The following is a 24,895-nucleotide window of genomic DNA, read 5'->3' on the forward strand; positions in this document are numbered from 1 at the left end:
GCAACTTGAACATGCCATGTAATGGTTATTCTATGTGCCTTCTGCCTGAATATTGTGTAAACATTGCTTCCCATGTAGTCTCTGATTTGCTAATAAAAGCTGATCAGCCAATCAGAAAAGAGAATAGGGCTGGACTTCTGATCTCAGACAGGGGACGGGGAGAGAGAGAAGCAAAGTGTCACCAGGAGAAGAGTGTGGAAAAGACACCATGGGAACCCACACTTGGAGCAGAAAGAGAAAGAGCTAAATCAATACCATACTGCAAGTATCTCAGGGATTTGGGCTAGGAGGTAGGCAGATAGTTTAAAGGAATAGAATCAATTAATAATGGCTCAGCTACTATGCTCTAAAGCAGCTTGATTAATAAATCTTATAGTCTGTTTCTCATTTATTTGAGAGCTAGCTAGGATAGAGAAGAATTATCACTTTTAAAATTGCACTAGCAACCAACAGTGAACAATATCCAGCAATATTCTGTAGAGGGAGCTATTGATTCCCTAACTGTTTCTTGATTGTGTTAATAAAGAGGGCAGAAGCTAACTGCTGGAGAAGAGGAAAAGATGGGATTTCCCGGTCCCATGAAGAAGAGAAGGGGCCAGGCCTTGGGTACAGGAGCACAGTTGCCACCCACCCTTAAGGAGGGTGAGGGCTGGGTTGGAAGCTACCTATGCCTCAGAGAGCCACTCTGCTCGACCTCTCAGAAAGTTCTGCTCCAAATCTCGCAGATGCAGATGACCGGAAGTGGATTCCGCCAGTTTGTTGCTTAGCAACGAATCGACCTTGGCGGTTAAAGCTCTCAGCTCAGAAGAGTGTTGAGACCAAGCAAGCAGTCCAGCGGCGAACAACTCTGGTCTTCTGTTTCTGACTCCCGCAGCAACGATCCCGGCCGATCCTGCCTGGCCCGCAAGTCCTTGCCGCCATGAGCAGCAAGAAGGTGAGAGCTGGGCCGCCAGGGTCGATCCCGGGGGCCAGGCACACAGGAGCAGTACCGCCCCGGCGTTGAGCGTTTCCCTCCAGTTTCCTTCCCAACCGCTGGACCTGGTTGTTATTGTAACAACGGGACACAAAACTGGCTCCACAGCGACCCCAGCTGCACACTGGGAGTGTTTGGGTGGGAGAAGGGTGGGCGGGACGTCTCTGTTGGCATGGACTCCCCTCCCCAACCAGGGGACAGAGACTTGCTATTTACCAAGCCTTCCCACCCCAAGCTGGCCTGGGGTCCAGTATTTAGGCCAGGCTGGCTTTAAACTCGCAACACCCTCTCTCGCCCCCGCCAGTGCTGAGATTACAGGTCACCCCGGTTCTCACTTAGTCCAGTGGTATGCAATAAAAGATGCAATCTACAATAGATACTGCCTAAAATTAAAAATCTCTATTTGTTGAACTTGAGTAACTATAGCATGAAACATGGTCAATGGTTTTGATGCCAGCTCAACCCAAATAAAATGAAGTTGATTCTGAATCTGAAAATTGTACTCAGCTTTTAAGAGTTTTCATCCCTCCATAGTGGTTTCTCTTATAAATTCAGTTTGTTGTGAAAATGGCTGCAAAAGATGATGTGGGGGTTGGGGAGATGGCTTAGTGCTTAAGAGCTTGATATGAAGACATGAAGACATAGACTCAAATCCCCAGCACCCACTTCAAGGCCCAGTGTGACTGAGGTTGCCTGTAACCCAGCACTGTGAGGGGCAGAGACAGGAGGATTGCTGCAACTTCCCATCCAACCCCTTAGTATCTGGTCCAGTGAGAGACCTTGTCTCAAAGTAGTAAGTCAGTGAGTGATTCACTGGCTTCTGTGCAGAGGCAGGGGCACCCTTACACAAAACATGGACCTATCACACACGCACGCACACGCATAGTCACCGGCAAATACACTTCCTCACAGGGGAGGGTAGTTTACAATCTTGTGCTATTTAGGTTTTGTGACAAAACAGAGCAAGGCAACTCAGAGAGAAAATTCTTATTTTGTCTCATTGCTTGAGAGGTCGCTGGGTTCTGGGTGTTTCTGGGCGCTGGACTGAAGTCTATATCAAAGCAGGGAGGAGGGCATGGCAGAGAGCACTGGGGAAGAGGCTAGAGAAAGAGCAACAGGTTGAAAGCACACCCCCAATAGCCTACATTCTTCAGCAGGGCTTTACTCTCAATGGCCCATTCCCACAAACTTACATTAATTTATGGGTGAAAGTAGCATTTTCATCACCAACTGGTGTCACCCCTGGACACAAGAGCTCCTTGGAAAGACATGTCATATCTATCCTATTACAGCTATAGTTATAGATTATATAGGTTATAGAGTACTAGCAAAGGATGGCAAGCCTGCTAACCAAGTAAGCAGTAGTTATCTAAATGCTGGAAAAAGTTTTCAGTTTTTTTTTTTTTTTTTTTTTTTTTTTTGCAATCCACATATTAATTGAGAACTAAGAGACAGGTGTCTTGTTTCATATATCTAAGTACAATTAACAATGACCAGTACACGAACAAATGAGGAAAGAATCTCCCCAAATTACAGATACATGTAACAGGAAAAAACACAACAAAAACCACCCAAGCAATCACTAGACCTCCCCGTGTGATTCTTAACAAAATCACAGCTCGTTACCATCTATACTCGAGTTGCTCATTTGCTTGATGGCCAAGTAAGTCTTTGGCCCAATCATGCAACCACAATCTATACTGTCAAAATCTAAAATACTTCTTTTATTAACTGTACAGTGGTTTTCCTGGAAAGGTATTTTTATTAATTCCTTTCACCTATCCAGCTCTAGCTAGGAAGCAGCCACCAAACCGTCATTGGAAGTCAAGCTTGCTTCACTTTATAAGATGATACTGGGACCCAACCCCCCTGGTCTCCCGACAACCCCCAGACAGGCCATGGTTTATAGAAGAAATCTTGGAATCACCAAGAATGCTCATTATGAAGCCACCGGGGAGTCTTGCTAATTCCCAGGCACTGCTTTAAGCAGCAGAGGGCTCTCTCCTACTGCTTTGGTTGATTTTGCAATTTTAAAACTCATCTTGATCCTTCTATGCTAATTTAAGAGTACAGTTTTCCTTTTGAAAAGATGAAAGTTCTATACTTTAATCTAAAACAAATAAAATGGATTAAATTTTCAGAAATTCCATTTTCACGTGACATTTACTTATGTCGTCACTCCATTTGAAGCAGTGAGCTGGTGGCAGAACCATATTTACTGAGGGGGGTTAACATAGTCCTCTCATTAGTGGAAGGTTGAGAGGGACATGGCATTTTTCAGAGATAGCTGTCTGGGTTTTTCCTCTTAAATTCGGTATTTAAAGAGAAATGTAAGTCTTTTCCAGTTGCTCGTTTCATTTTTAATGCTAGGAAAAAACTTCAGACACTTAAAAGATTCAGTTGAAGAAGTTTCCAGAATTCTAAAGTGTCACTACTCAGCGACTAGGAAGCTGCTCACAAACGCAGGGGAGGCAAAACTGCTGCAGCCTTGCTATGCTCAGCACTCGTTAACCATACAGAGCCAAATGACCATCGTTTGTCTGCCACATTCAACTGCTTATTCGCTTAAGAGGATGACGATGATGATGATGACGATGGCGATGATGATGTTTTTTGAGATTAGGTTCCTTTGTATAGTCCTGGCTGTCCTGGGACTTGCTCTGTAGACCAAGCTGGCCCTGACCTCATAGAGATCTGCTCGCTTCTGCCTCCTGAGTGCTGGTGTTAAATGTGTGTGCCACCACTGCTGGCCAAAAATAAAAATAATAATAATAAAAAAATTATAGCTGTATGAGAGTTTTGCATGTATGTGTGGGCACCAGGTGAGCAGTGCCCACAAATGCCAGAAGAAGGCATTAGAACCCCGGGGTTCAAATCATAGACTGCTGCGAGTGGCCATGTGGATGTTAGAGCCCAGGCCCTCTGCAAAGGCAACAGGCTCTCTTAACCACTGAGCCATCTCTCCATTGAATTGCCAGTCTGTCATTAAAAAGAAACGGGGAGAAAGTTTTCTGTGAGACCAGTACTGTAGTAACAACTTTATCAACCATAACTCAAACATGTGTCACTCATATTTGGACTAAGCTGTTACAATTTATTTTTGAAACAAGGACTTAATACAGAGTTGAGACTAACTTTGAACTCATATAATCCTCCTATCTCAGCTTCCCAAGTGCTGGAATGCAGGTGTATGACATCATCTCCAACAACACTATTAAATTGTGAGAGGTTATTGGAAATTTAGCAGAAAAAAAAAAGTCAATTCAACAGAAAGCTTTAAGCATGGCTCATGCTTAGGTTATGGAAGTAACAGGTTTCACAATATCCCTTCCAAGTGTTGAGCAGATAAAAACCAAGAAAGAAAAATCTGAAGGATTAGACTGTTCAGCAATTTATTGTGGAGCATAAATTTATACTAAGTTCCTACAGAGAACAGATGTATACTCTAAAAGGTAATTAAAGAATAGTTGGACAGAGAGCTTCTGCAGAGGTGCGGGGGTCAGGGGATCAGGGAGCACACAGGAGTGTGAGGCAGGCTTTATTTTAGAGCTAATGCAAAACGTGGCAGAGAGAATCAAATTTAGCATTAATGAGGAAACAGGCAGCACACTGCCGTGTCTGAGGGGCCAGTGAACCCCGTGAGAGTCAGAAACAGAACCCTTGTCCCAGGAGCCGCGGTCGGGGACTGTTTAGTCCCACAGATCCGCAGTACTTGCTCCTGGTGCTCAGTATGTTGCGACGGCTCTTATTGGTTAGTTCTGACAGGAAGTTTGGAGATTAGGTGCTTAGAAGTTGCCCTTGCCCTTACAAAGAATCTATCATCCTCATCACAGAGTAGGACAAAATAGAGACTCAGGCAGGGGCAAACAACATAGCTGTCACAGAAATTACTGAAAATAGAGGAAGCCTTCATAGGAAGAAACTATTATGAGCAGATGCACTTTTCTGTCCACAAATCATCTGGGAGCCAGTGCCCAGTATGCACGAATGCTCCAGAGTGAATAGCAATTTTTTCCTTTTTTTAAAATTAGGTATTTTCCTCATTTACATTTTCAACGCTATCCCAAAAGTTCCCCATACCCTGCCCCCTGCCTACACCCCTACCCACCCACTCCCACTTTTTGTCCCTGGCATTCCCCTGTACTGGGGCATATAAAGTTTACAAGTCCAATGGGCCTCTCTTTCCAGTGATGGCCAAATAGGCCATCTTTTGATACATATGCAGCTAGAGTCAAGAGCTCCGGGGTACTGGTTAGTTCATAATGTTGTTCCACCTATAGGGTTGCAGATCCCTTTAGCTCCTTGGGTATTTTCTCTAGCTCCTCCATTGGGTACCCTGTGATCCATCCAATAGCTGACTGTGAGCATCCACTTCTGTGTTTGCTAGGCCCCATCTAGTGTCACAAGAGACAGCTATATCTGGGTCCTTTCAGCAAAATCTTGCTAGTGTATGCAATGGTGTCAGTGTTTGGAGGCTGATTATGGGATGGATCCCCGGATATGGTAATCTCTAGATGGTCCATCCTTTTGTCTCAGCTCCAAATTTTGTCTCTGTAACTTCTTCCATGGGTGTTTTGTTCCCAATTCTAAGAAGGGGCAGTGTCCACACTTTGGTCTTCGTTCTTTTTCAGTTTCATGTGTTTTGCAAATTGTAACTTATATCTTGGGTATTCTAAGTTTCTGGGCTTATCAGTGAGTACATATCATTTGAGTTCTTTTGTGATTGGGTTACCTCACTCAGGATGATGCCCTCCAGGTCCAACCATTTGCCTAGTAATTTCATAAATTCATTCTTTTTAATAGCTGAGTAGTACTCCATTGTGTAAATGTACCACATTTTTTGTATCCATTCCTCTGTTGAGGGGCATCTGGGTTCTTTCCAGCTTCTGGCTATTATAAATAAGGCTGCTATGAACATGTGGAGCATGTTATTTTCCTACTAGTTGGAACATCTTCTGGATATATGCTCAGGAGAGGTATTGCAAGATCCTCCAGTAGTACCATGTCCAATTTTCTAAGAAATGGCCAGACTGATTTACAGAGTGGTTGTACAAGCTTGCAATCCCACCAACCTTAGAGGAGTGTTCCTCTTTCTCCACATCCTCGCCAGTATCTGCTGTCACCTGAATTTTTGATCTTAGCCATTCTGACTGGTGTGAGATGGAATCTCAGGGTTGTTTTGATTTGCATTTCCCTGATGATTAAGGATGCTGAACAGTTTTTCAGGTGTTTCTCAGCCATTCGGTATTCCTCAGGTGAGAATTCTTTGTTCAGTTCTGAGCCCCATTTTTTAATGGGGTTATTTGATTTTCTGGAGTCCACCTTCTTGAGTTCTTTATATATATTGGATATTAGTCCTCTATCTGATTTAGGATAGGTAAAGATCCTTTCCCAATCTGTTGGTGGCGTTTTTGTCTTATTGACGGTGTCTTTTGCCTTACAGAAGCTTTGCAGTTTCATGACGTCCCATTTGTCAATTCTTGATCTTATAGCACAAGCCATTGCTGTTCTATTCAGGAATTTTTCCCCTGTGCCAATATCTTCAATGCTTTTCCCCATTTTCTCTTCTATAAGTTTCAGTGTCTCTGGTTTTATGTGGAGCTCCTTGATCCACTTAGATTTTACCTTAGTACAAGGAGATAGGAATGGATCAATTTGCACTCTTCTACATGATAACCACCAGTTGTGTCAGCACCATTTGTTGAACAATCTGTCTTTTACCCACTGGATGGTTTTAGCTCCCTTGTCGAAGATCAAGTGACATAGGTTTGTGGGTTCATTTCTGGGTCTTCAATTCTATTCCATTGTTCTACTTGTCTGTCCCTGTATCAGTACCATGCTTTTGTCACAATTTGTAGTTCAGCTTTAGGTCAGGGATGAAGATTCCACCAGAGGTTCTTTTATCCTTGAGAAGAGTTTTTGCTATCCTAGGTTTTTGTTATTCCAGATGAATTTGCAGATTGCTCTTTCTAATTCATTGAAGAATTGAGTTGGAATTTTGATGGGGATTGCATTGAATCTGTAGATTGCTTTTGGCAAGATAGCCATTTTTACAATGTTGATCCTGCCAATCCATGAGCATGAGAGATCTTTCCATCTTCTGAGATCTTCTATAATTTCTTTCTTCAGAGACTTGAAGTTTTTTCACTTCCTTAGTTAGAGTCACGCCAAGGTATTTTATATTATTTGTGACTATTGAGAAGGGTGTTGTTTCCCTAATTTCTTTCTCAGCCTGTTTATTCTTTGTGTAGAGAAAGGCCATTGACTTGTTTGAGTTAATTTTATATCCAGCTACTTCACCGAAGCTGTTTATCATGTCTAGGAGTTCTCTGGTGGAATTTTTAGGGTCACTTATATATACTATCATATCATCTGCAAAAAGTGATATGTTGACTTCCTCTTTTCCATTTTGTATCCCCTTGATCTCCTTTTGTTGTCGAATTGCTCTGGCTAATACTTCAAGTACTATGTTGAAAAGGTAGGGAGAAAGTGGGCAGCCTTGTCTAGTCCCTGATTTTAGTGGGATTGCTTCCAGCTTCTCTCCATTTACTTTGATGTTGGCTACTGGTTTGCTGTAGATTGCTTTTATCATGTTTAGATATGGGCCTTGAATTCCTGATCTTTCCAAGACTTTTATCATGAACGGGTGTTGGATTTTGTCAAATGCTTTCTCCGCATCTAACGAGATGATCATGTGGTTTTTGTCTTTGAGTTTGTTTATATAATGGATTACATTGTTGGATTTCCGTATATTAAACTATCCCTGCATCCCTGGAATAAAACCTACTTCGTCAGGATGGATGATAGATTTAATGTGTTCTTGGATTTGGATAGTGAGAATTTTATTGTGTGTTTTTGCATTGATATTCATAAGGGAAATTGGTCTGAAGTTCTCTATCTTTGTTGGATATTTCTGTGGTTTAGGTATCAGAGTAATTGTGGCTTCATAGAATGAGTTGGGTAGAGTACCTTCTACTTCTATTTTGTGGAATAGTTTGTGCAGAACTGGAATTAGATCTTCTTTGAAGGTCCGATAGAACTCTGCACTAAACTAATCTGGTCCTGGGCTTTTTTTTGATTGGGACACTATTAATGACTGCTTCTATATCTTTAGGCAATATAGGGCTGTTAAGATCGTTAACTTGATCCTGATTTAACTTTGGTATCTGGTATCTGTCTAGAAATTTGTCCATTTCATCCAGGTTCTCCAGTTTTATTGATATAGCCTTTTGTAGAAGGATCTGATGCTGTTTTGGATTTCTTCAGGATCTGTTGTTATCTCTCCCTTTTCATTTTCGATTTTTTAATTAGGATGCTGTCCTTGTGCCCTCTAGTGAGTCTGGCTAAGGGTTTATCTGTCTTGTTGATTTTCTTAAAGTACCAGCTCCTTGTTTGGTTGATTCTTTGAATAGTTCTTCTTGTTTTCACTGGTTGATTTCGCTCCTGAGTTTGATTATTTCCTGCAGTCTACTCCTCTTGGGTGAATTTGCTTCTTTTTTTTCTAGAGCTTTTAGGTGTGTCGTCAAGCTGCTAGTGTGTGCTCTCTCTAGTTTTTTTTTTTTTTTTTTGGAGGCACTCAAAGCTATGATTTTCCCTCTTAGAAATGCTTTCATAGTGTCCCATAAGTTTGGGTATGTTGTGGTTTAATTTTCATTAAACTCTAAAAAGTCTTTAATTTCTTTCTTTATTCCTTCCTTGACCAAGATATCATTGAGAAGAGTGTTGTTCATTTTCCACGTGAATGTTGGCTTTCCATTATTTATGTTGTTATTGAAGATCAGCCTTAGTCCATGGTGGTCTGATAGGATGCATGGGACGATTTCAATATTTTTCTATCTGTTGAGGCCTGTTTTGTTACCAATTATTTGGTCAATTTCGGAGAAGGTACCATGAGGTGCTGAGAAGAAGGTATATCTTTTTGTTTTAGGATAAAATGTTCTGTAGATATCTGTTAAGTCCACTTGTTTCATCACTTCTGTTAGTTTCACTGTGTCCCTATTTAGTTTCTGTTTCCACCATCTGTCCATTGATGAAAGTGGTGTGTTGAAGTCTCCCACTATTATTGTGTGAGGTGCAATATGTGCTTTGAGCTTTACCAAAGTTTCTTTAATGAATGTTGCTGCCCTTGAATTTGGAGCATAGATATTCAGAATTGAGAGTTCCTCTTGGAGGATTTTTATCTTTGATGAGTATGAAGTGTCCCTCCTTGTCTTTTTTGATAACTTTGGGTTGGAAGTCGATTTTATTCGATATTAGAATGGCTACTCCAGCATGTTTCTTCAGACCATTTGCTTGGAAAATTGTGTTCCAGCCTTTCATTCTGAGGTAGTGTCTGTCTTTTTCCCTGAGATGGGTTTCCTGTAACCAGCAAAATGTTGGGTCTTGTTTGTGTAACCAGTCTGTTAGTCTATGTCTTTTTATTGGGGGAATTGAGTCCATTGATATTAAGAGATATTAAGGAAAAGTAATTGTTGCTTCCTATTATTTTTGTTTTTAGAGTTGGCATTCTGTTCTTTTGGCTGTCTTCTTTTTGGTTTGTTGAGGGATTACTTTCTTGTTTTTTCTAGGGCGTGGTTTCCGTCCTTTTTTTTGTTGTTGTTGTTGTTATTATCCTTTGAAGCACTGGATTAGTGGAAAGATAATGTATGAATTTGGTTTTGTCGTGGAATACTTTGGTTTCTCCATCTATGATAGTTGAGGGTTTTGCTGGGTATAGTAGCCTGGGCTGGCATTTGTGTTCTCTTGGGGTCTGTATAACATCTGTCCAGGATCTTCTGGATTTCATAGTCTCTGGTGAACAGTCTGGTGTAATTCTGATAGGCCTGCCTTTATATGTTACTTCACCTTTTTCCCTTATTGCTTTTAATATTATATCTTTATTTAATATAGACTAGTGCCAGACTAGAGTCAAGCTCAACAGGGTCTTCTTTCCCCGCTGATTCAGCTAAGCTCGTTCCCTTGGCTGTGGTTTTGCTGGATAGTAGGTAGGGACAGTGGGAATCTTGTTCATCCATTCATGCACGTCACTAATTAGATGACGAGGCATTTGGCTACCTTAAGAGAGTCATAGTTACTCCCGCCGTTTACCCGCGCTTCATTGAATTTCTTCACTTTGACATTCAGAGCACTGGGCAGAAATTTTAATATTCTATCTTTATTTAGTGCATTTGTTGTTCTGGTTATTATGTGTCGGGAGGAATTTCTTTTCTGGTCCAGTCTATTTGGATTTCTGTAGGCTTCTTGTATGTTCATGGGAATCTCTTTTTTTAGATTTGGGAAGTTTTCTTCAATAATTTTGTTGAAGATGTTTGCTGGCCCTTTAAGCTGAAAATCTTCATTCTCATCTACTCCTATTATCCGTAGGTTTTGTTTTCTCATTGTGTCCTGGATTTCCTGGATGTTTTGAGTTAGGATCTTTTTGCATTTTGTATTTTCTTTGATTGTTGTGCCGATGTTCTCTATGGAATCTTCTGCACCTGAGATTCTCTCTTCCATCTCTTGTATTCTGTTGCTGATGCTTGCATCTATGGTTCCAGATTTCTTTCCTAGGTTTTCTATCTCCAGTGTTGCCTCACTTTGGGTTTTATTTATTGTGTCTACTTCCCTTTTTAAGTCTTGGATGGTTTTTTTCAATTCCATCACCTGTTTGGTCATGTTTTCCTGCAATTCTTTAATGGATTTTTGTGATTCCTCTTTAAGGTCTTCTACCTGTTTAGCAGTGTTCTCCTGTATTTCTTTAAGTGAGTTATTAAAGTCCTTCTTGATGTCCTCTACCATCATCATGAGATATGCTTTTAAATCAGGGACTATCTTTTTGGGTGTGTTGGGGTGCCTAGGACTGGGTGGGGTGGGAGTGCTGCGTTCTGATCATGGTGATTGATCTTGGTTTCTGTTAATAAGATTCTTATGTTCGCCTTTCGCCATCTGGTCATCTCTGGAGTTAGTTGTTGTAATTGTCTCTGGTTAGATCTTGTTCCTCAGTTGTTTATGTTAACCTCTATCAGCAGACCTTGGAGACTAGTTCTCTCCTGAGTTTCAGTGTTCAGAGTACTCTCTGTAGGCAAGCTCTTCTCTTGCAAGGAAGGTGCCCAGATATATGGTGTTTGAACCTGCCTCCTGGCAATAGTTGTGATCCACTCACAGAGGTCTTAAGATCCCGTGGAGGGTCCTGTGTATACCTTGCAGGTGTCCACAGACTCCATGCCTAAGGTACCCTGGTGCTAGCGTGGATGGGAAGGGACATGTGCCCCTGATCAGGCCAGGTTTTCTGCTTCCCTAATTAATGCAGTCTCAGGTCCAGTGCGATTGGATTGGAGTAGCAGCTGTGTTCCACTAACGAGAGGTCTTAAGATCTGGTGGTGGGTCTTGTGGGTAGCTTGGGTGTGTCAACAGACTCTTCGCCCAAACTACCCAGGTGCTGGTGGGGACCGGAAGGGCCTGAATAGCATTTTTAATGCTATGGTATAGTTTAACTAAAACATCGAACATCTTTTACCCCCAAATTTATTCCTGAGTACAAAATTGGAGGGCAAAGGCTGTCTGTTCTTCCCTTCCATTGTGTGTTCCAGGCTATTGAACTCATGTGATCAGGCTTGGTGGCAAGTGCCTTAACTACAAGGCCATCTGTCCTGGTTAAGTGACTTATTTTATTTTAATTAATACCTAATTAATTAATTCTTTTAACAGGATACAAGTTAGACCTATCTGTAAAAAACAAAAAACAAAAATGGAACAACCTCAGTGGAGAAAGTATGCCTTTTCTTTTTTTTTTATTAGATATTTTCTTCATTTACATTTCAAATGCTATCCCCTTTCCTAGTTTCCTCTCCAAAAGTCCCCTTTACCCTCCCCCCAACCCTGCTCCCCAACCTACCTACGCCTTTTCTAATTGTGGCCTGCAGGCAAGTCTGTGGGGCATTTTCTCTGAGGACTGGTGTGGAAGAGCCCAGCTTTCTGAGGATGGTGCTGGACCTGGGCAAGTGGTCCTGAAGCATATAAAAAGGCAGGCTCAGCTTGCCAGTAAGCAGTGCTCCCCTGTGGTTTCAGTTTCAGTTCCTGTTTGGGGTTCCTGCCTTGGGTTCCCCTGATGTTGGAGTATAACCTGTAAATGTCCCGCAACCTAAGTGGCTTTGGTCATGGTGTTTTATCACAGCCATAGAGACCCTAACTGAGACACCATCTTACCAACTTTGAAATTGTTTCTTAATTTCAACTTTCAACTGCTTAGTACTAGTCTCTCCCTGCAGCCCCTACCCCTTCTCTGTGTGTGTATATGTGTGCTAATTTTGTATCTTGTAACCTCCTGAATGATCTAATTAGTTTCAATAATTCCTTGTTGTAGTATAAATTTTCCTGTATATAAGATTATCAGTAAAATTATGTTTTAGGATATTTTGGATGATATGCTTGTCTTTATAGCAAAAAATGTAAAACTTGGCTGAGTGAACTAAATTAAACTGGTTCTTTCCTCCCTACACAGGATAAGCTATCTACTAAAGGCACATCAAAGCCGCCAGCGAGATTCCTACCACAGTTGCCTATGGTAATTTGTTAATATATTATCATTCTTTATTCTATTATGCTTACTATTATCTGATTTCTAATTCTATTATGCTTACTATTATCTGATTTCTAATTCTGTGTTCTAGTTGAATCTATCCTGATGGGGAAATCCTGTCTGGTGCATATCTTAGAAAAACCACTACCTTGATAAACTCACCACATTAGTAATTCCTAGCATGGATGGATGGTTGGAGGAATCTGAGGCAAAGAAATCCCAGATGATCTCAAGGAGGGATGTCAGTGTTAGCATCAGGAAACAAGGGCTTGGTCATAGTGGTGTGTCTGGCACTGGGAACTTTGCCTGGGTCATTTATTTATCTGAACCTCCTTTGTGACATAAGAGGAGATGGCTCTTCTATTGTCAAAGGCTGTACTACAAAATATTTTGTAGACTTTGGCTTTTGTTTTCATTATTTCTCCATAAATTACCACTGTCTATGGAAAAGGCAGCTACTAGGCACTGTTAGTGGACAAAGCTTTGGAAAAGTTAGGTTCCACTGCAGTAAAACTTACAATCTACTAATTCTGTTGGATTTAATGATGTTGAATTACATCTTATTTCAAGCCAATAAGCCATATGGTTATTGAAAATGTGTTTTCTGCCCGACTGAAAACCTTACAATATGCTCATATTTGAGCACATCTTGTGGGTTTTCTTTTATATTCTTGAGCATTTGTGATTTAGGAGAAATCATACTTTTGGGACAGTTTAAAAGAATCTATTTCCTTGCTTGTATCTAAACATTAAGTTCATACTCGTGTGAAAGCACTCCAGCAGCCACAAGGCTAAGGGTGACTTTGCTCACGGGCACTCGGGCTTCTCTAAGTCTTAGAGGTCTGATCCAGCACAATTGCTCTATGCCTTCATGAACTGTGACGGGAGTGAGATAGCCCTCCTCAATCTTGTAGTCATGCCTCTGGGCACACGTGGCCTTTGTGCCTGTGGGTACAGGAATGAACGATGGAGGACACTTTTCCAGACCTTGACCATCTGCTACGTCTATGCAGTGCAGGCCACATGGCAACAAAAATTGAGGAGATAATTTGGAAGTGAGATGGTTTGGAGAGTAGGGATGAGACCTTTGAAAACCAAGATAAAGGTTTGTTTCTCATTTCCTGAGAGATAGTTTATGATTCTAAATAGAGCAGTCAGTAGGCTCCTAGGAAGGCTGAGGTAGGCTTGTCTTACAGCACTGCCTGTAAACCAAAACCCATATCTTCTGCTGCCTGCCTTATTTGAAACTACTGTCAGCCTAGTCCCACTACTGACCTTAGTCTCTTCATATGTACCATGTTTACTGTTTCTATAAACACGTATGGAATAACATTGGATATCTCTTTGTACAGTCAATAGGGTAACAGATTAATTTGTCATCCAAACAGACATACCATTGAAAGAGAAAGTGCTACCAACTGTGCTTGGAAAAGAGATGCAAACTGAAACGATGTTCTATAAATTGGGGTTAAAGCCACCATAAGAGGGACTGCAGTGACTTCTGATGCTAGCCAGAGCCCCAAACCCACATCTTCCATGATATAAGAGCGCCCGGCTATGCAGCCCTATCTCCTCTCCTCCTCACTGTTTTCAGGTTCTCACATAAACTTAATTTTGCAGAGTCACTTCTGATCCTGTCTCATCTAGCCTCTTCACTCTTTGATTTCCCCCTATATTATTGCTTCTTGATACTGTATGACACATCCATTCTGATACAGCTGTGTAGACTTCCACCTGATAGTATGCACCATGAGGGGAGGACCAGGTACTGTCCATAACTCTAGACTCACTGCCTTAAGTAAAACCAGCATATGACAGGGGCTCAGTAGTTCCTTGTTTAAAAGGAATGACTTGCCTTTGGACTGAGTTAACCTAAGTTCCCTGGCTGTTCACCCTAATATCTTCTCTCAACCTTGCTCCTGTCTTTTAGCCTCTAATTCCTGATGCCCTTACTGTCTTCAGTAAGTGCATTGATATCCTTCTGTATGGAGAACCAATTTGTATCAAGGTTTGGCTGCCATCAGTTTTTCTCTTGAAAATTTTAAAATGCTAAAAGAATTTTGGCTATTTTTTATATTCTGTCCTGGTTAGAAACACATCATAATATACATGTAAAACAGAAAACAGGACATTCCTTATCTGTATAAAAGGCATGACAGGGTTCCAACAGTATTTGTATCAAAAATTAATATTAAATTATAGTAAATATTATTTAAATAGTATTAAATATGCTACTTTATTTTAACTTTGTGGAAGATGCCAAATATGATGTATTCAATATAATCTATAATGTAATCAATTTGAAGAATTACATTACACCTTCTGTTTTGAATTATCTTCAAAATTCAGCACAAGTTTTACTTGTAATGCATTTCAGGTCAGAGCAGCCATACTTCAAGAGATTCAAAGCTACAGAGGACTATAGAGGTTACTTGGGCAGAATAGGTATGAAGAGCAGGCCAGACACTGGAACAACCACTCTCTGTAGATGTGAAGGAGAGTGCTCAAGATCCATTATTTCTCAGAAAGCTCAGCTTCAGACCTCAGTGGAGATTGTGTTGCTGAGGTGGTGCCATCTTTTGGGATACTGAAATCCTGAAAGGAAACCTGTCTCTCTAGCACTTGGCACTTGGTGACACTTGTGGAAAGCCACCATGGAACACCAGTTTAAGGTGCCAAAGGATCATCTCTGGTTAGCAACACAAAATGGGGGAGGGTGCGCCCCAGCCAGGTGCCAGATTGCTGGCTGCCTCATGAAGTGTGTATGAGAAAGTCCACTGCACAATATAAAATCTGTGTTAATACTTTTCTCTTCTTTCATGTATTTTATGCAGGATAAACTATCGAGCAGAGAAAAGGACAAGCTGCCAACAACAGTCCTACCACAGTTAACTTCGGTAATTTATCTATATAATTTCTAAAATGTTACCATTTGTAGGCTTAATTTTTTTAAAACCTACTTTTAATAAGGTTCTCAAATGCTTTGATTCTCCTTCCCGCCCACCGTCCAAAGGCATGGGAGAAAAGATGGTAAATAGGACAGGGGGATGTGGACCTGTTTAGACGTAGTTCTTTGGGGTTGTTCCAATCTCCATTTGTCAGGATACTGGCAGTCCAGTTCAGTAGTGACAGGGTACCAAACAGGAATCAGCAGCAATGGCATGATCCAAAGAAACTGCCAGATCTCTGTTGAATGGACACCAGTCAGCAGGATGACCAGAATCAGCCAGGAGGCCAGGAGAAGTTCTCAGCTGTGCCTCTCTCAATGAATGGAAGATCAATGAAGATGCAAGACCAAGGAAGTGGTGCAAAGCTAGCTATGCAAGCATCATTACCTGCCATTGAATCTAATTTATACTCTCTCCAAACATCACATGTCCTACCACAGGACTTGCCTCGCAAAACACCACATGAGTCTGTATCACCTGACATATCCAGAAATTTCCACTTCAGCAGTTTTCAAAGGTTTACTGGTTCCAAACTTAAAATAAAATACCAAATCTCTGGTTTTGTGATTTGACTGGATTCTTTTCTGATAGAGAAATTCATATATATATATCATTGTATCCATAATTTCTTATCATTTATAGAATATTTAATGGTAAACAAAGACATTTAGCAAGATGGATTAGCAGGAAGATCACTGTCAGGAAATAATGACTCAGAACAGAGTTCCATGATCTTTTGGAAGTCATTTCCTTCTCTGAGTCTCAGACTCTGAAAATGGGAGTATTGATTATCTCTGTGGTGATGAACCTTACAGTGCTAAAAGGCCATTCTACAAAGGATCTTGTGGGTCCTTGAATGATCAGTGTCCTATGGGAAAGACTGTGGGCATTTCAGTTACTGAAGCACTGGACTAGTTAATGTTGATTCTCTTTCATAGCTGTCCTGAATTCAAGACAATCAAATTACCTTCCTGTAGTTTCTGGGATTTAAATTAAACAGAGTTTCAGTAAAGACCAGTTTTTTTTAACATAAAGTTATGTGGAATATTTTTTTCTTGGCACGGTGAAACAGAACTGAAAAAAATCATAAGAAAATCTTAGCAAATTATACAAATCATTGTGACTAAACAAATGGCTTTTGAATTACAAATAAAGGAAAAGTTGAGAAGGAAATTTAAAAAGGAAATGAAATTGGGAAGATAATATTCCAGAATGTGCTGACTAAGTACTTGGAAAGGTCATAGAGCAGTCAATGACAAAGTAGAAAGAAGGCTGCGGTTAAACCCAACTGCATTTCAACAAGTAAGACCCCAAGGAGGCTAGGAAAGAAGAGAGAACAACCAAAGAACAACAACAAATGGTCACTGAAAAATCATCCCTGGTTGATCTGAGAAACAAACAAAAAAATCAACAAAAAAGAAACAAAACAACAACAACAAAACAAACCCCCAAAACAAAAGCAAAACTTAATAAAGCTAGGAAAAAGAAAAGATTCCAAATGAAAGAGGAGACGCCACAACGTAGCACCACAGGACTTAAAAGATGACTAGAGATCATCATGAATGACTGTGTGATGATGGGCTTGACAACTTAGAAGAAACAGATGAATTCCTGTTCCCTTTACTGAGGTTGCAGGGGATGGGGCACTAGGTTACAGCTGGGTAGGCGGAGGGATCCCAGCCTGCTCCTGTCAGTAGGGCAACCACAAAGAACAGGAATGCAATGCACATTTCAGAAAACTAGCAGAGATTTTAAAGCTTTCACCATAAACAAGACATTTTCAAGGAGATTTGTTTAGCCTAGATTAGATAATGCCAATGTATGCAAGTAGCCTATTGGTATGTATTGATACATGGAATGTCATGCTGCTATCCATCAGATAAAACAGGTTGAAAGAGATCTTGTAGACAGTGGCTGACATTGGAATGAGCAGCCAGTGTGGAATAGACTCTCCAGGTTTGGGTAATAGACACTCATAATCAAGTACCATCGGGGCTTTTGTGACGATTTCCTGATAATGTCCAGGCAAAGGAAGGTCTGCTGCTGATGGTTGTGTCTTCCCAGAGGTCCTAATGAGCCACCCTTATAAATACTCATGTAGTAAGTGGAGCATTTTCTATATTACTTACTAACATTACTTAAAATTTCTATTTTAGACAGGAGTCAAGCCCCAGTGGCAGCAGATAGCTCCATCATTCCATTTAAATATGAAACAGGAAAACCCAATTCTAGAACCCTATCCTGTTAAAAATGAGCAGTCGTTTGGTAAGAACTTTACTTATTTATTTATTTTTGCTAAAAACTTGGATAGTTAATAAAGCTATAAATTACAAAATCCAAGCAGGATACATCATATAGAAAATTTTCTTCTACCCAGATATAGCTGTCTCTTGTGAGACAATGCTGGGGCCTAGCAAACACAGAAGTGGATGCTCACAGTCAGCTATTGGATGGATCACAGGGTACCCAATGGAGGAGCTAGAGAAAGTACCCAAGGAGCTAAAGGGATCTGCAACCCTATAGGTGGAACAACATTATGAACTAACCAGTACCCCAGAGCTCTTGACTCTAGCTGCATATGTATCAAAAGATGGCCTATTTGGCCATCACTGGAAAGAGAGGCCCATTGGACTTGCAAACTTTATATGCCCCAGTACAGGGGAACGCCAGGGCCAAAAAGTGGGAGTGGGTGGGTAGGGGAATGTGTGTGTGGGATTGTATTGGGGACTTTTTGGATAGCATTGGAAATGTAAATGAGGAAAATACCTAATAAAAAAATTAATTCTAAAAAAAAAAAGAAAAAAAAAGAAAATTTTTTTCTATACGTTTCCTATCATTAAACAATTGTTTCCAGTTACTAGTTATTTGAGGCCAGTCAAGGCTTTTTATGAAAAAAAGCATTATGTTAACTCTAGTTTATTCTCTCATCATTTCACCTGTATGAGCACATACATAGACACACACACACATACAAATCACACACACACACACACACACACAAATTTCTTCTTCTTCTTCTTCTTCTTCTTCTTCTTCTTCTTCTTCTTCTTCTTCTTCTTCTTCTTCTTCTTCTTCTTCTTCTTCTTCTTCTTCTTCTCTTCCATTATCTTTTTGTTTCCCCTTCCCTCTCACAGGTCCCCAACCCCTTCCTCCTAGCAAGTTTCTTCTGCATTTATTTAGGGTTGCCTGCACAAACATGGGAAAGGTAACTTCTGGTGGCTACCACTGGGTGGGACCTTATGAGCCCACCCCTCTTCACAAAGTTGATGGACCTTCCCTTTTAAAACCTTTTTTTTCTAATAATGTCCTAAGTTGTGAATAATATTTCCAAATTAGTCATCTAAACAAGATCTTTATTCTTGGGCCTGAAAGGGTAATAACTCAGTCAGTAAACAAGAGGATATGGACCTGAGTTCCCTCTCCACATCCACAGAAGAGGCCAGCTGTGGTTGTGTGCCTTTACAGGCTCAGTGCTGAGATGAGATAGGGGGTTCCTGACGTTGGCTAGCTAGCCATCCAACCTGACCCAGGAGCTTCAGGTGACAGAGATCAGCTTCTGCACACGTGTGCACCCAGAGATGCATATGGACATCTTTAAACATTCTAACGTATAAGCCCTTATTAGATTGCTCACATTTAACATTTGCATGCCTTTGAATCCAGGGATCTTTTACATTTTTCTTGAATAGTGTAACTTTGTTTTTATCATAGTCTAAATTTTAATCCTTTTAAGAGACTCTAATGCAAATGTAACTGAAAATATTTATTATATTAATCAAAGCACCACACAGTGCAGCAATATTCTTAAAATAATTAGAGGATTCCATCAAGGTGACTTAAAGTTGGCATTTAATATTTTGTAGTAAAACAATATACATTAGGATTCTTTGAGATGTGAATGTAAAGTATGGAATATTTTTCTAGATGGTGCGGCAGCATCTTTCCTAAGGACGCACAAGCTTTAGCTTATCTTTTACACGAACAACTGTTGTTTTTTAAATTTAAGCTGACTACATGGAGTACTTCCAGCAAAAAGGCAAACAACTGTACCAAATCGATGATAAACGTTCTGGTCCATCAACTTCCAGATCAAAGGTCAAATCTCCACAAAAGGAGAGAGAGAATTTCAGAAGCACCCTCGTCAAACTCATTATGTGAGTGCTGCAAGCTAAACTGCATGTTACCTCAGTAACAACTGGGAAGTAATAACTGAAAATATAAGCACCCTGTACATCTCTAGGGCATGCCTCAAAGCCTTGTTTCGTGAACGTTAGTGTAAGAATAGAGAATGGGAGAGTTTGAGTCTACCCCGGTTAAGTATGTTTCACTTTTAAATAGTAAAAGGTGCCTGTGCTACTATGTGATGTCAGGCAAGTGAGCAGGGACTAGATGGGAGTGCTGGCTGTCATCATGGTGGCTTCGAGAGGATGTGGTTGCCTCCCACCCCCATGTTGTCTATTCAGGTGATATGATGACTTTTGTGATATTGAGGACCTCCTCATGTGGAAGGGTGAATATGCCTGGGTTTCAGAGCTCTCCATGGAGAGGAGTGGAGGCTCTGATGATCCCGTCTTTGCCCTGTTCTCACACAGGTTTGTGTAGGTTGTTTGGTGCCCCTCTCTTGCTTCATTCTGACTCTCAGGGTGCTAACAACTACCCATGGAACACATAGGATTTCATGACCCATTGTGGTAAGTGGCTCAGTCATAGAAGGCCACTTACTTCTTCCGTGGGCCATTTCTCTATCTGGACCTCTTGAGAGGAACCGTGGGTACTAAGAGCTTACAAAGAGCAAGTAGAGGTGTGTGTGTTCTCACAGGTGGATGTGAATGTGTTTTTTGTTTGCTTGTTTGTTTGTTTGTTTGATTGATTGACTGATTGATTTCATCCAGAATCTTACTATATAGTCCTGGATAGGGTCAAATTCACAGTCCTGCCTATGTCCCTCAAGTGCTGGAGGAAACACAGATGTGTGTGCCATTGCATCTAGTCTAGAGTGGTTTTGAGTTTGCTGTTGTCGATGCCATGAGAATATTAGCATCTTGGGGCACTTGCATCACTTTTGTTGTTTTCTTTGCATGAGCTCATTCAGATCAGCTGGTGTCAAATCAACAAATCAAGTACCAGATCCTTGGGAGAAAGAGCCCAGTGTTACACATTTGTGTAAGAAATGCTCCTCACCCCTATTTCTGGTCCAGGTTGAACCCAAGGCATCATGCTGTATTGCACTGTATTGTTGAAGCACGAACACAATCCTCTTTTACTTTTTATTTCAAGATAGTGTTTTATTATATAGCTTAGAACTTGGCATCATTTTTACATCAGCCTCAGTAATAGCTGGTACTGTCGACATGTGCCATAACACCTGGCAAGAAATAGGATCTTGTTTTGCTCCTTCCTACTCTTTGAGCCCTCCTCTTTCCTTCCTCTTTCTTCTTCCCCTTTACCTGGATGGATTACATATAACAATTTAAATGCATAAAAATGACAGCACTTAGTGAGTAGATGACTCAGTGTTATTGGCCAGCTTTTTGGAAAGTGATCCTCTTTGCTTATCTTGGATCCTCATGCCGTGCTGATTGGTCAGTCAGAAGGGCCCCAGTCAAACCCCACAGACACTGGAGCATGGGGCGACTTCCTTGATGCAACTTCTTTTAATTTCTAGGCCTCATTTAAAAAGGAAAGAAAGAAGAACGCATGTTGGGTTTCAGTTTGATATAGGGTCTTAGTCTGAGTTCCTCATTTCCTTCAGGCTTATAGAATTATCATCTTCCTCATTTGAGTGTGAAGACCTGAGGCCCCAGCCACTTAAGCACAGCTACAATCTCAGTATTTTTGCTAGCTCTGCCTTGACATATTTTCTTTTCAATTAAAAAAAATGCTAAATTTTCCCATTTATTAAAGGACAATTTGAAATTTATATTTATGTATAGAAAACTCAGTAGTGCACCTTTAACCTAGTTTGGTGGCAAGTTCCTTGGTCTGCTTTTTTCAGCTTGGCAGGGCAGGTCACACATTTGGACCATTGGTTCCCCACCATTTCTGTTGTAATTGGTTCCAGTAGCTTCCACCAGCCTATCCAGAGTTCTTTAGTCTTCCCAGTTAACAGGGGAAAGCAACAGTGTTCCTATATGTGTTCCTGAGGACCACCTGCCCTGCCTTTGATGTTGAAGTAGCCCCCTCCCCAGTAACATTGCAACACAGGTCAGGCAGGAAGGACAACAGCTGGCTAGGGCTACATTGTGTCCAACCAATACCAGCTGAGCCTTCCTATCCTCTTCCAAAGTCAGAGCAGTATTAATGCCTTCTTGAAGCACAGGTGATCTCTTCATGAGGATGGACTCTGCTTGTCTGCCTTTTTTATGGCTAAAGCAGTGGGGAACTACATACAGTCCGTGACTCAGGGAACTCGTTTATTCTCTGGTGATTACAGAACATACTGTCACTGCAGCAGGCAGATGCAGTTGGGATACGGAACAAAGTGAGGTGGGAGGGAGCATCATTTGCTCTGGACATCCTATCCAGCACCCTAGTTCCCAGGCCCTTGTTCATAGAGAGGATGTGTAACCCTTTGGGCGTTCAGCTTCTTCACAGCAGCAGGTCGCAGGCTCCGTCTTCCTCTCTTCTTCCTTTCCTTCTGGCATCTTGTTCTGCTGGAATAGAGAGAGATTTGCTGTTTTGTGATGATTTTTAAGCAAGGTGAAAAGTTTGGGCCTGCTGCATCATGTCTCTAGCTCTGTTATCCAGTCTCTACTAGCCTCATAAAATAAATTGGGACTGTGAGCTTTTTTTCTCTGTTTTCTGAAGACTTTTCTGTAGAGTTAATTGGATTTCTTCCCTGACTGAATCCATTAGTGAGGCTACCTGGACCTGAAATTTTCTCTCTTTGAAATTATTAGTTACTAATTTAATTAATTTGCTTGATATTGATCTAGTCATATTTTTATTTATTTATTTATTTATTTATTTATTTTTGATCCATGTTTGGAACATTTTTGCCTGTGGGGTGTGTGTCATTTCCTTTCAGCAGTCTAATTTTCTGTGTAATTAGCCATCAGGATAATCTCATTTTCTGCCGCCTTTGGTACCAGTTGACTCTGGGTGAGGGCCTTTCTGGAAGCACCAGGCCAGTTGCTTGCCATCCTCCTGTAACAGAGGGATAGAAGCATTTTAAGCTGTTGTCTGCCTTCTGTGACTGGTTTCTCAGTGGCTGAATTTTCTTCTTGTCTCCTCAGAATCATGGGAGGGGAGGGGAGGAGAAGGGAGAATGGGAGGGGAGAGAAGGGGAGCGGAGGGGAGAGGCGGGGCATGAGGCGCCAGGAGCGAGGGGCCGGGCGCGAGGCATGAGGCGGGGCGTGAGGTGCAAGGTGGGGGTCGAGGTGCGAGGGGTGGGGCACAAGGCGGGAGGCGCGAGGGGCCTGAGGCGGGAGGCGCGAGGCGGGAGGCGCGAGGGGCCTGAGGCGGGAGGCGCGAGGCGGGAGGCGCGAGGCGGGAGGCGCGAGGCGCGAGGCGGGAGGCGCGAGCGCGAGGCGGGAGGCGCGAGCGCGAGGCGGGAGGCGGGAGGCGCGAGGCGGGAGGCGCGAGGGGCCTGAGGCGGGAGGCGGGGGGCGGGGGGCGGGGGGCGGGGGGCGCGGGGCGCGGGGTGGGCTAGAGGCGAGGGGAGGGAGAGTTGAAGGCCTGGAGAAGCGAGGGGCGAGGGGCGGGAGAGGTGAGGGGTGAGGGGCGAGGAGGGAGGCAAGGCGAGTAGGGCTCTTTAGAAAGTGAACCCGCCTGCTTAGCTTAGATCCTCCCGCCATGGTTACTGGTCAGTCAGAAGGGCCCCAGTCAAACCCCACAGATAGCAGAGCATGGGGCGGCTGACAAGAGCTTCCTTGATGGAACTTCTTTTAATTTCTAGGCCTCATTTTAAAAGGAAAGAAAGAAGAACACATGTTGGGTTTCAGTTTGATGTAGGGTCTCAGTCTGAGTTCCTTATTTCATTCAGGCTTATAGAATTATCTTCTTCCTCACTTGAGTGTGAAGACCTGAGGCCCCAGCCACATAAGCACACATAGAGAGAGCAGGGTGGGAGAAGGGGAGAGAAGGAGAAAGGGGTCAGGGAGAGAGAGAGAGAGAGAGAGAGAGAGAGAGAGAGAGAGAGAGAGAGAGAGTCAGAGAGAGAGAGAGAGAGAGAGAGAGAGAGAGAGAGAGGCACAGAGCTACCCTATGTTTTTTTTTAACTAGGGAAAGCATCTCTTACTCTGAATGCTTTAGTTCTGAATGAATGCCATTCTTCTTGAAAGAGCATGGCTGCTCAGACTCACACAAGGATGCACAGATCCCTCTTTCCATATGTGATTAGCTGTGTGACCAAGGGGTGGGGTGGGGGTGGTGATGGCTATTTCTTCTCTCTGACATTTAATTTCTTCTTCTGTGAAGTGGGGATAATTATGACTTTCTTTTTTTTCCCATTTTTTATTAGGTATTTAGCTCATTTACATTTCCAATGCTATACCAAAAGTCCCCCATACCCACCCACCCCCAATCCCCTACCCACCCACTCCCCCTTTTTGGCCCTGGCGTTCCCCTGTACTGGGGCATATAAAGTTTGCAAGTCCAATGGGCCTCTCTTTCCAGTGATGGCCGACTAGGCCATCTTTTGATACATATGCAGCTAGAGTCAAGAGCTCTGGGGTACTGGTTAGTTCATAATGTTGTTCCGCCTATAGGGTTGCAGATCCCTTTAGCTCCTTGGCTACTTTCTCTAGCTCCTCCATTGGGAGCCCTGTGATCCATCCATTAGCTGACTGTGAGCATCTACTTCTGTGTTTGCTAGGCCCCGGCATAGTCTCACAAGAGACAGCTACATCTGGGTCCTTTCGATAAAACCTTGCTAGTGTATGCAATGGTGTCAGCGTTTGGATGCTGATTATGGGGTGGATCCCTGGATATGGAAGTCTCTACATGGTCCATCCTTTCATCTCAGCTCCAAACTTTGTCTCTGTAACTCCTTCCAAGGGTGTTTTGTTCCCACTTCTAAGGAGGGGCATAGTGTCCACACTTCAGTCTTCATTTTTCTTGAGTTTCATGTGTTTAGCAAATTGTATCTTATATCTTGGGTATCCTAGGTTTGGGGCTAATATCCACTTATCAGTGAATACATATTGTGTGAGTTTCTTTGTGAATGTGTTACCTCACTCAGGATGATGCCCTCCAGGTCCATCCATTTGGCTAGGAATTTCATAAATTCATTCTTTTTAATAGCTGAGTAGTACTCCATTGTGTAGATGTACCACATTTTCTGTATCCATTCCTCTGTTGAGGGGCATCTAGGTTCTTTCCAGCTTCTGGCTATTATAAATAAGGCTGCTATGAACATAGTGGAGCATGTGTCCTTCTTACCTGTTGGGGCATCTTCTGGATATATGCCCAGGAGAG

At 42.0% G+C, this 24,895-nt stretch overlaps 1 protein-coding gene across 24 annotated transcripts in view; it reads left to right on the forward strand.

The window, feature by feature from the left end:
• Dnah7b (dynein, axonemal, heavy chain 7B) overlaps window positions 1–24,895 on the forward strand; it is a 307,481-nt gene continuing 282,586 nt past the window's right edge. For 4 of the 24 annotated variants that reach the window (XM_006495916.4, XM_006495913.4, XM_006495914.4 and 1 more), the window contains exons 1-5: window positions 494–934; window positions 12,453–12,515; window positions 15,365–15,427; window positions 17,635–17,743; window positions 19,485–19,632. In XM_006495916.4, the coding sequence (XP_006495979.1) occupies window positions 920–934; window positions 12,453–12,515; window positions 15,365–15,427; window positions 17,635–17,743; window positions 19,485–19,632 (398 nt within the window). In that variant the 5' untranslated portion in view covers window positions 494–919. Of the gene's footprint in view, window positions 19–187; window positions 291–480; window positions 935–12,452; window positions 12,516–15,364; window positions 15,428–17,634; window positions 17,744–19,484; window positions 19,633–22,788; window positions 22,858–24,895 lie in introns of those variants that run through there. The other 20 variants (XM_006495929.4, XM_006495930.4, XR_003954985.1 and 17 more) reach the window with 16 other exon arrangements.

The sequence above is a fragment of the Mus musculus genome, chromosome 1 (assembly GCF_000001635.26).
Source record: "Mus musculus strain C57BL/6J chromosome 1, GRCm38.p6 C57BL/6J".
Classification (NCBI taxonomy): Eukaryota; Metazoa; Chordata; class Mammalia; order Rodentia; family Muridae; genus Mus; species Mus musculus.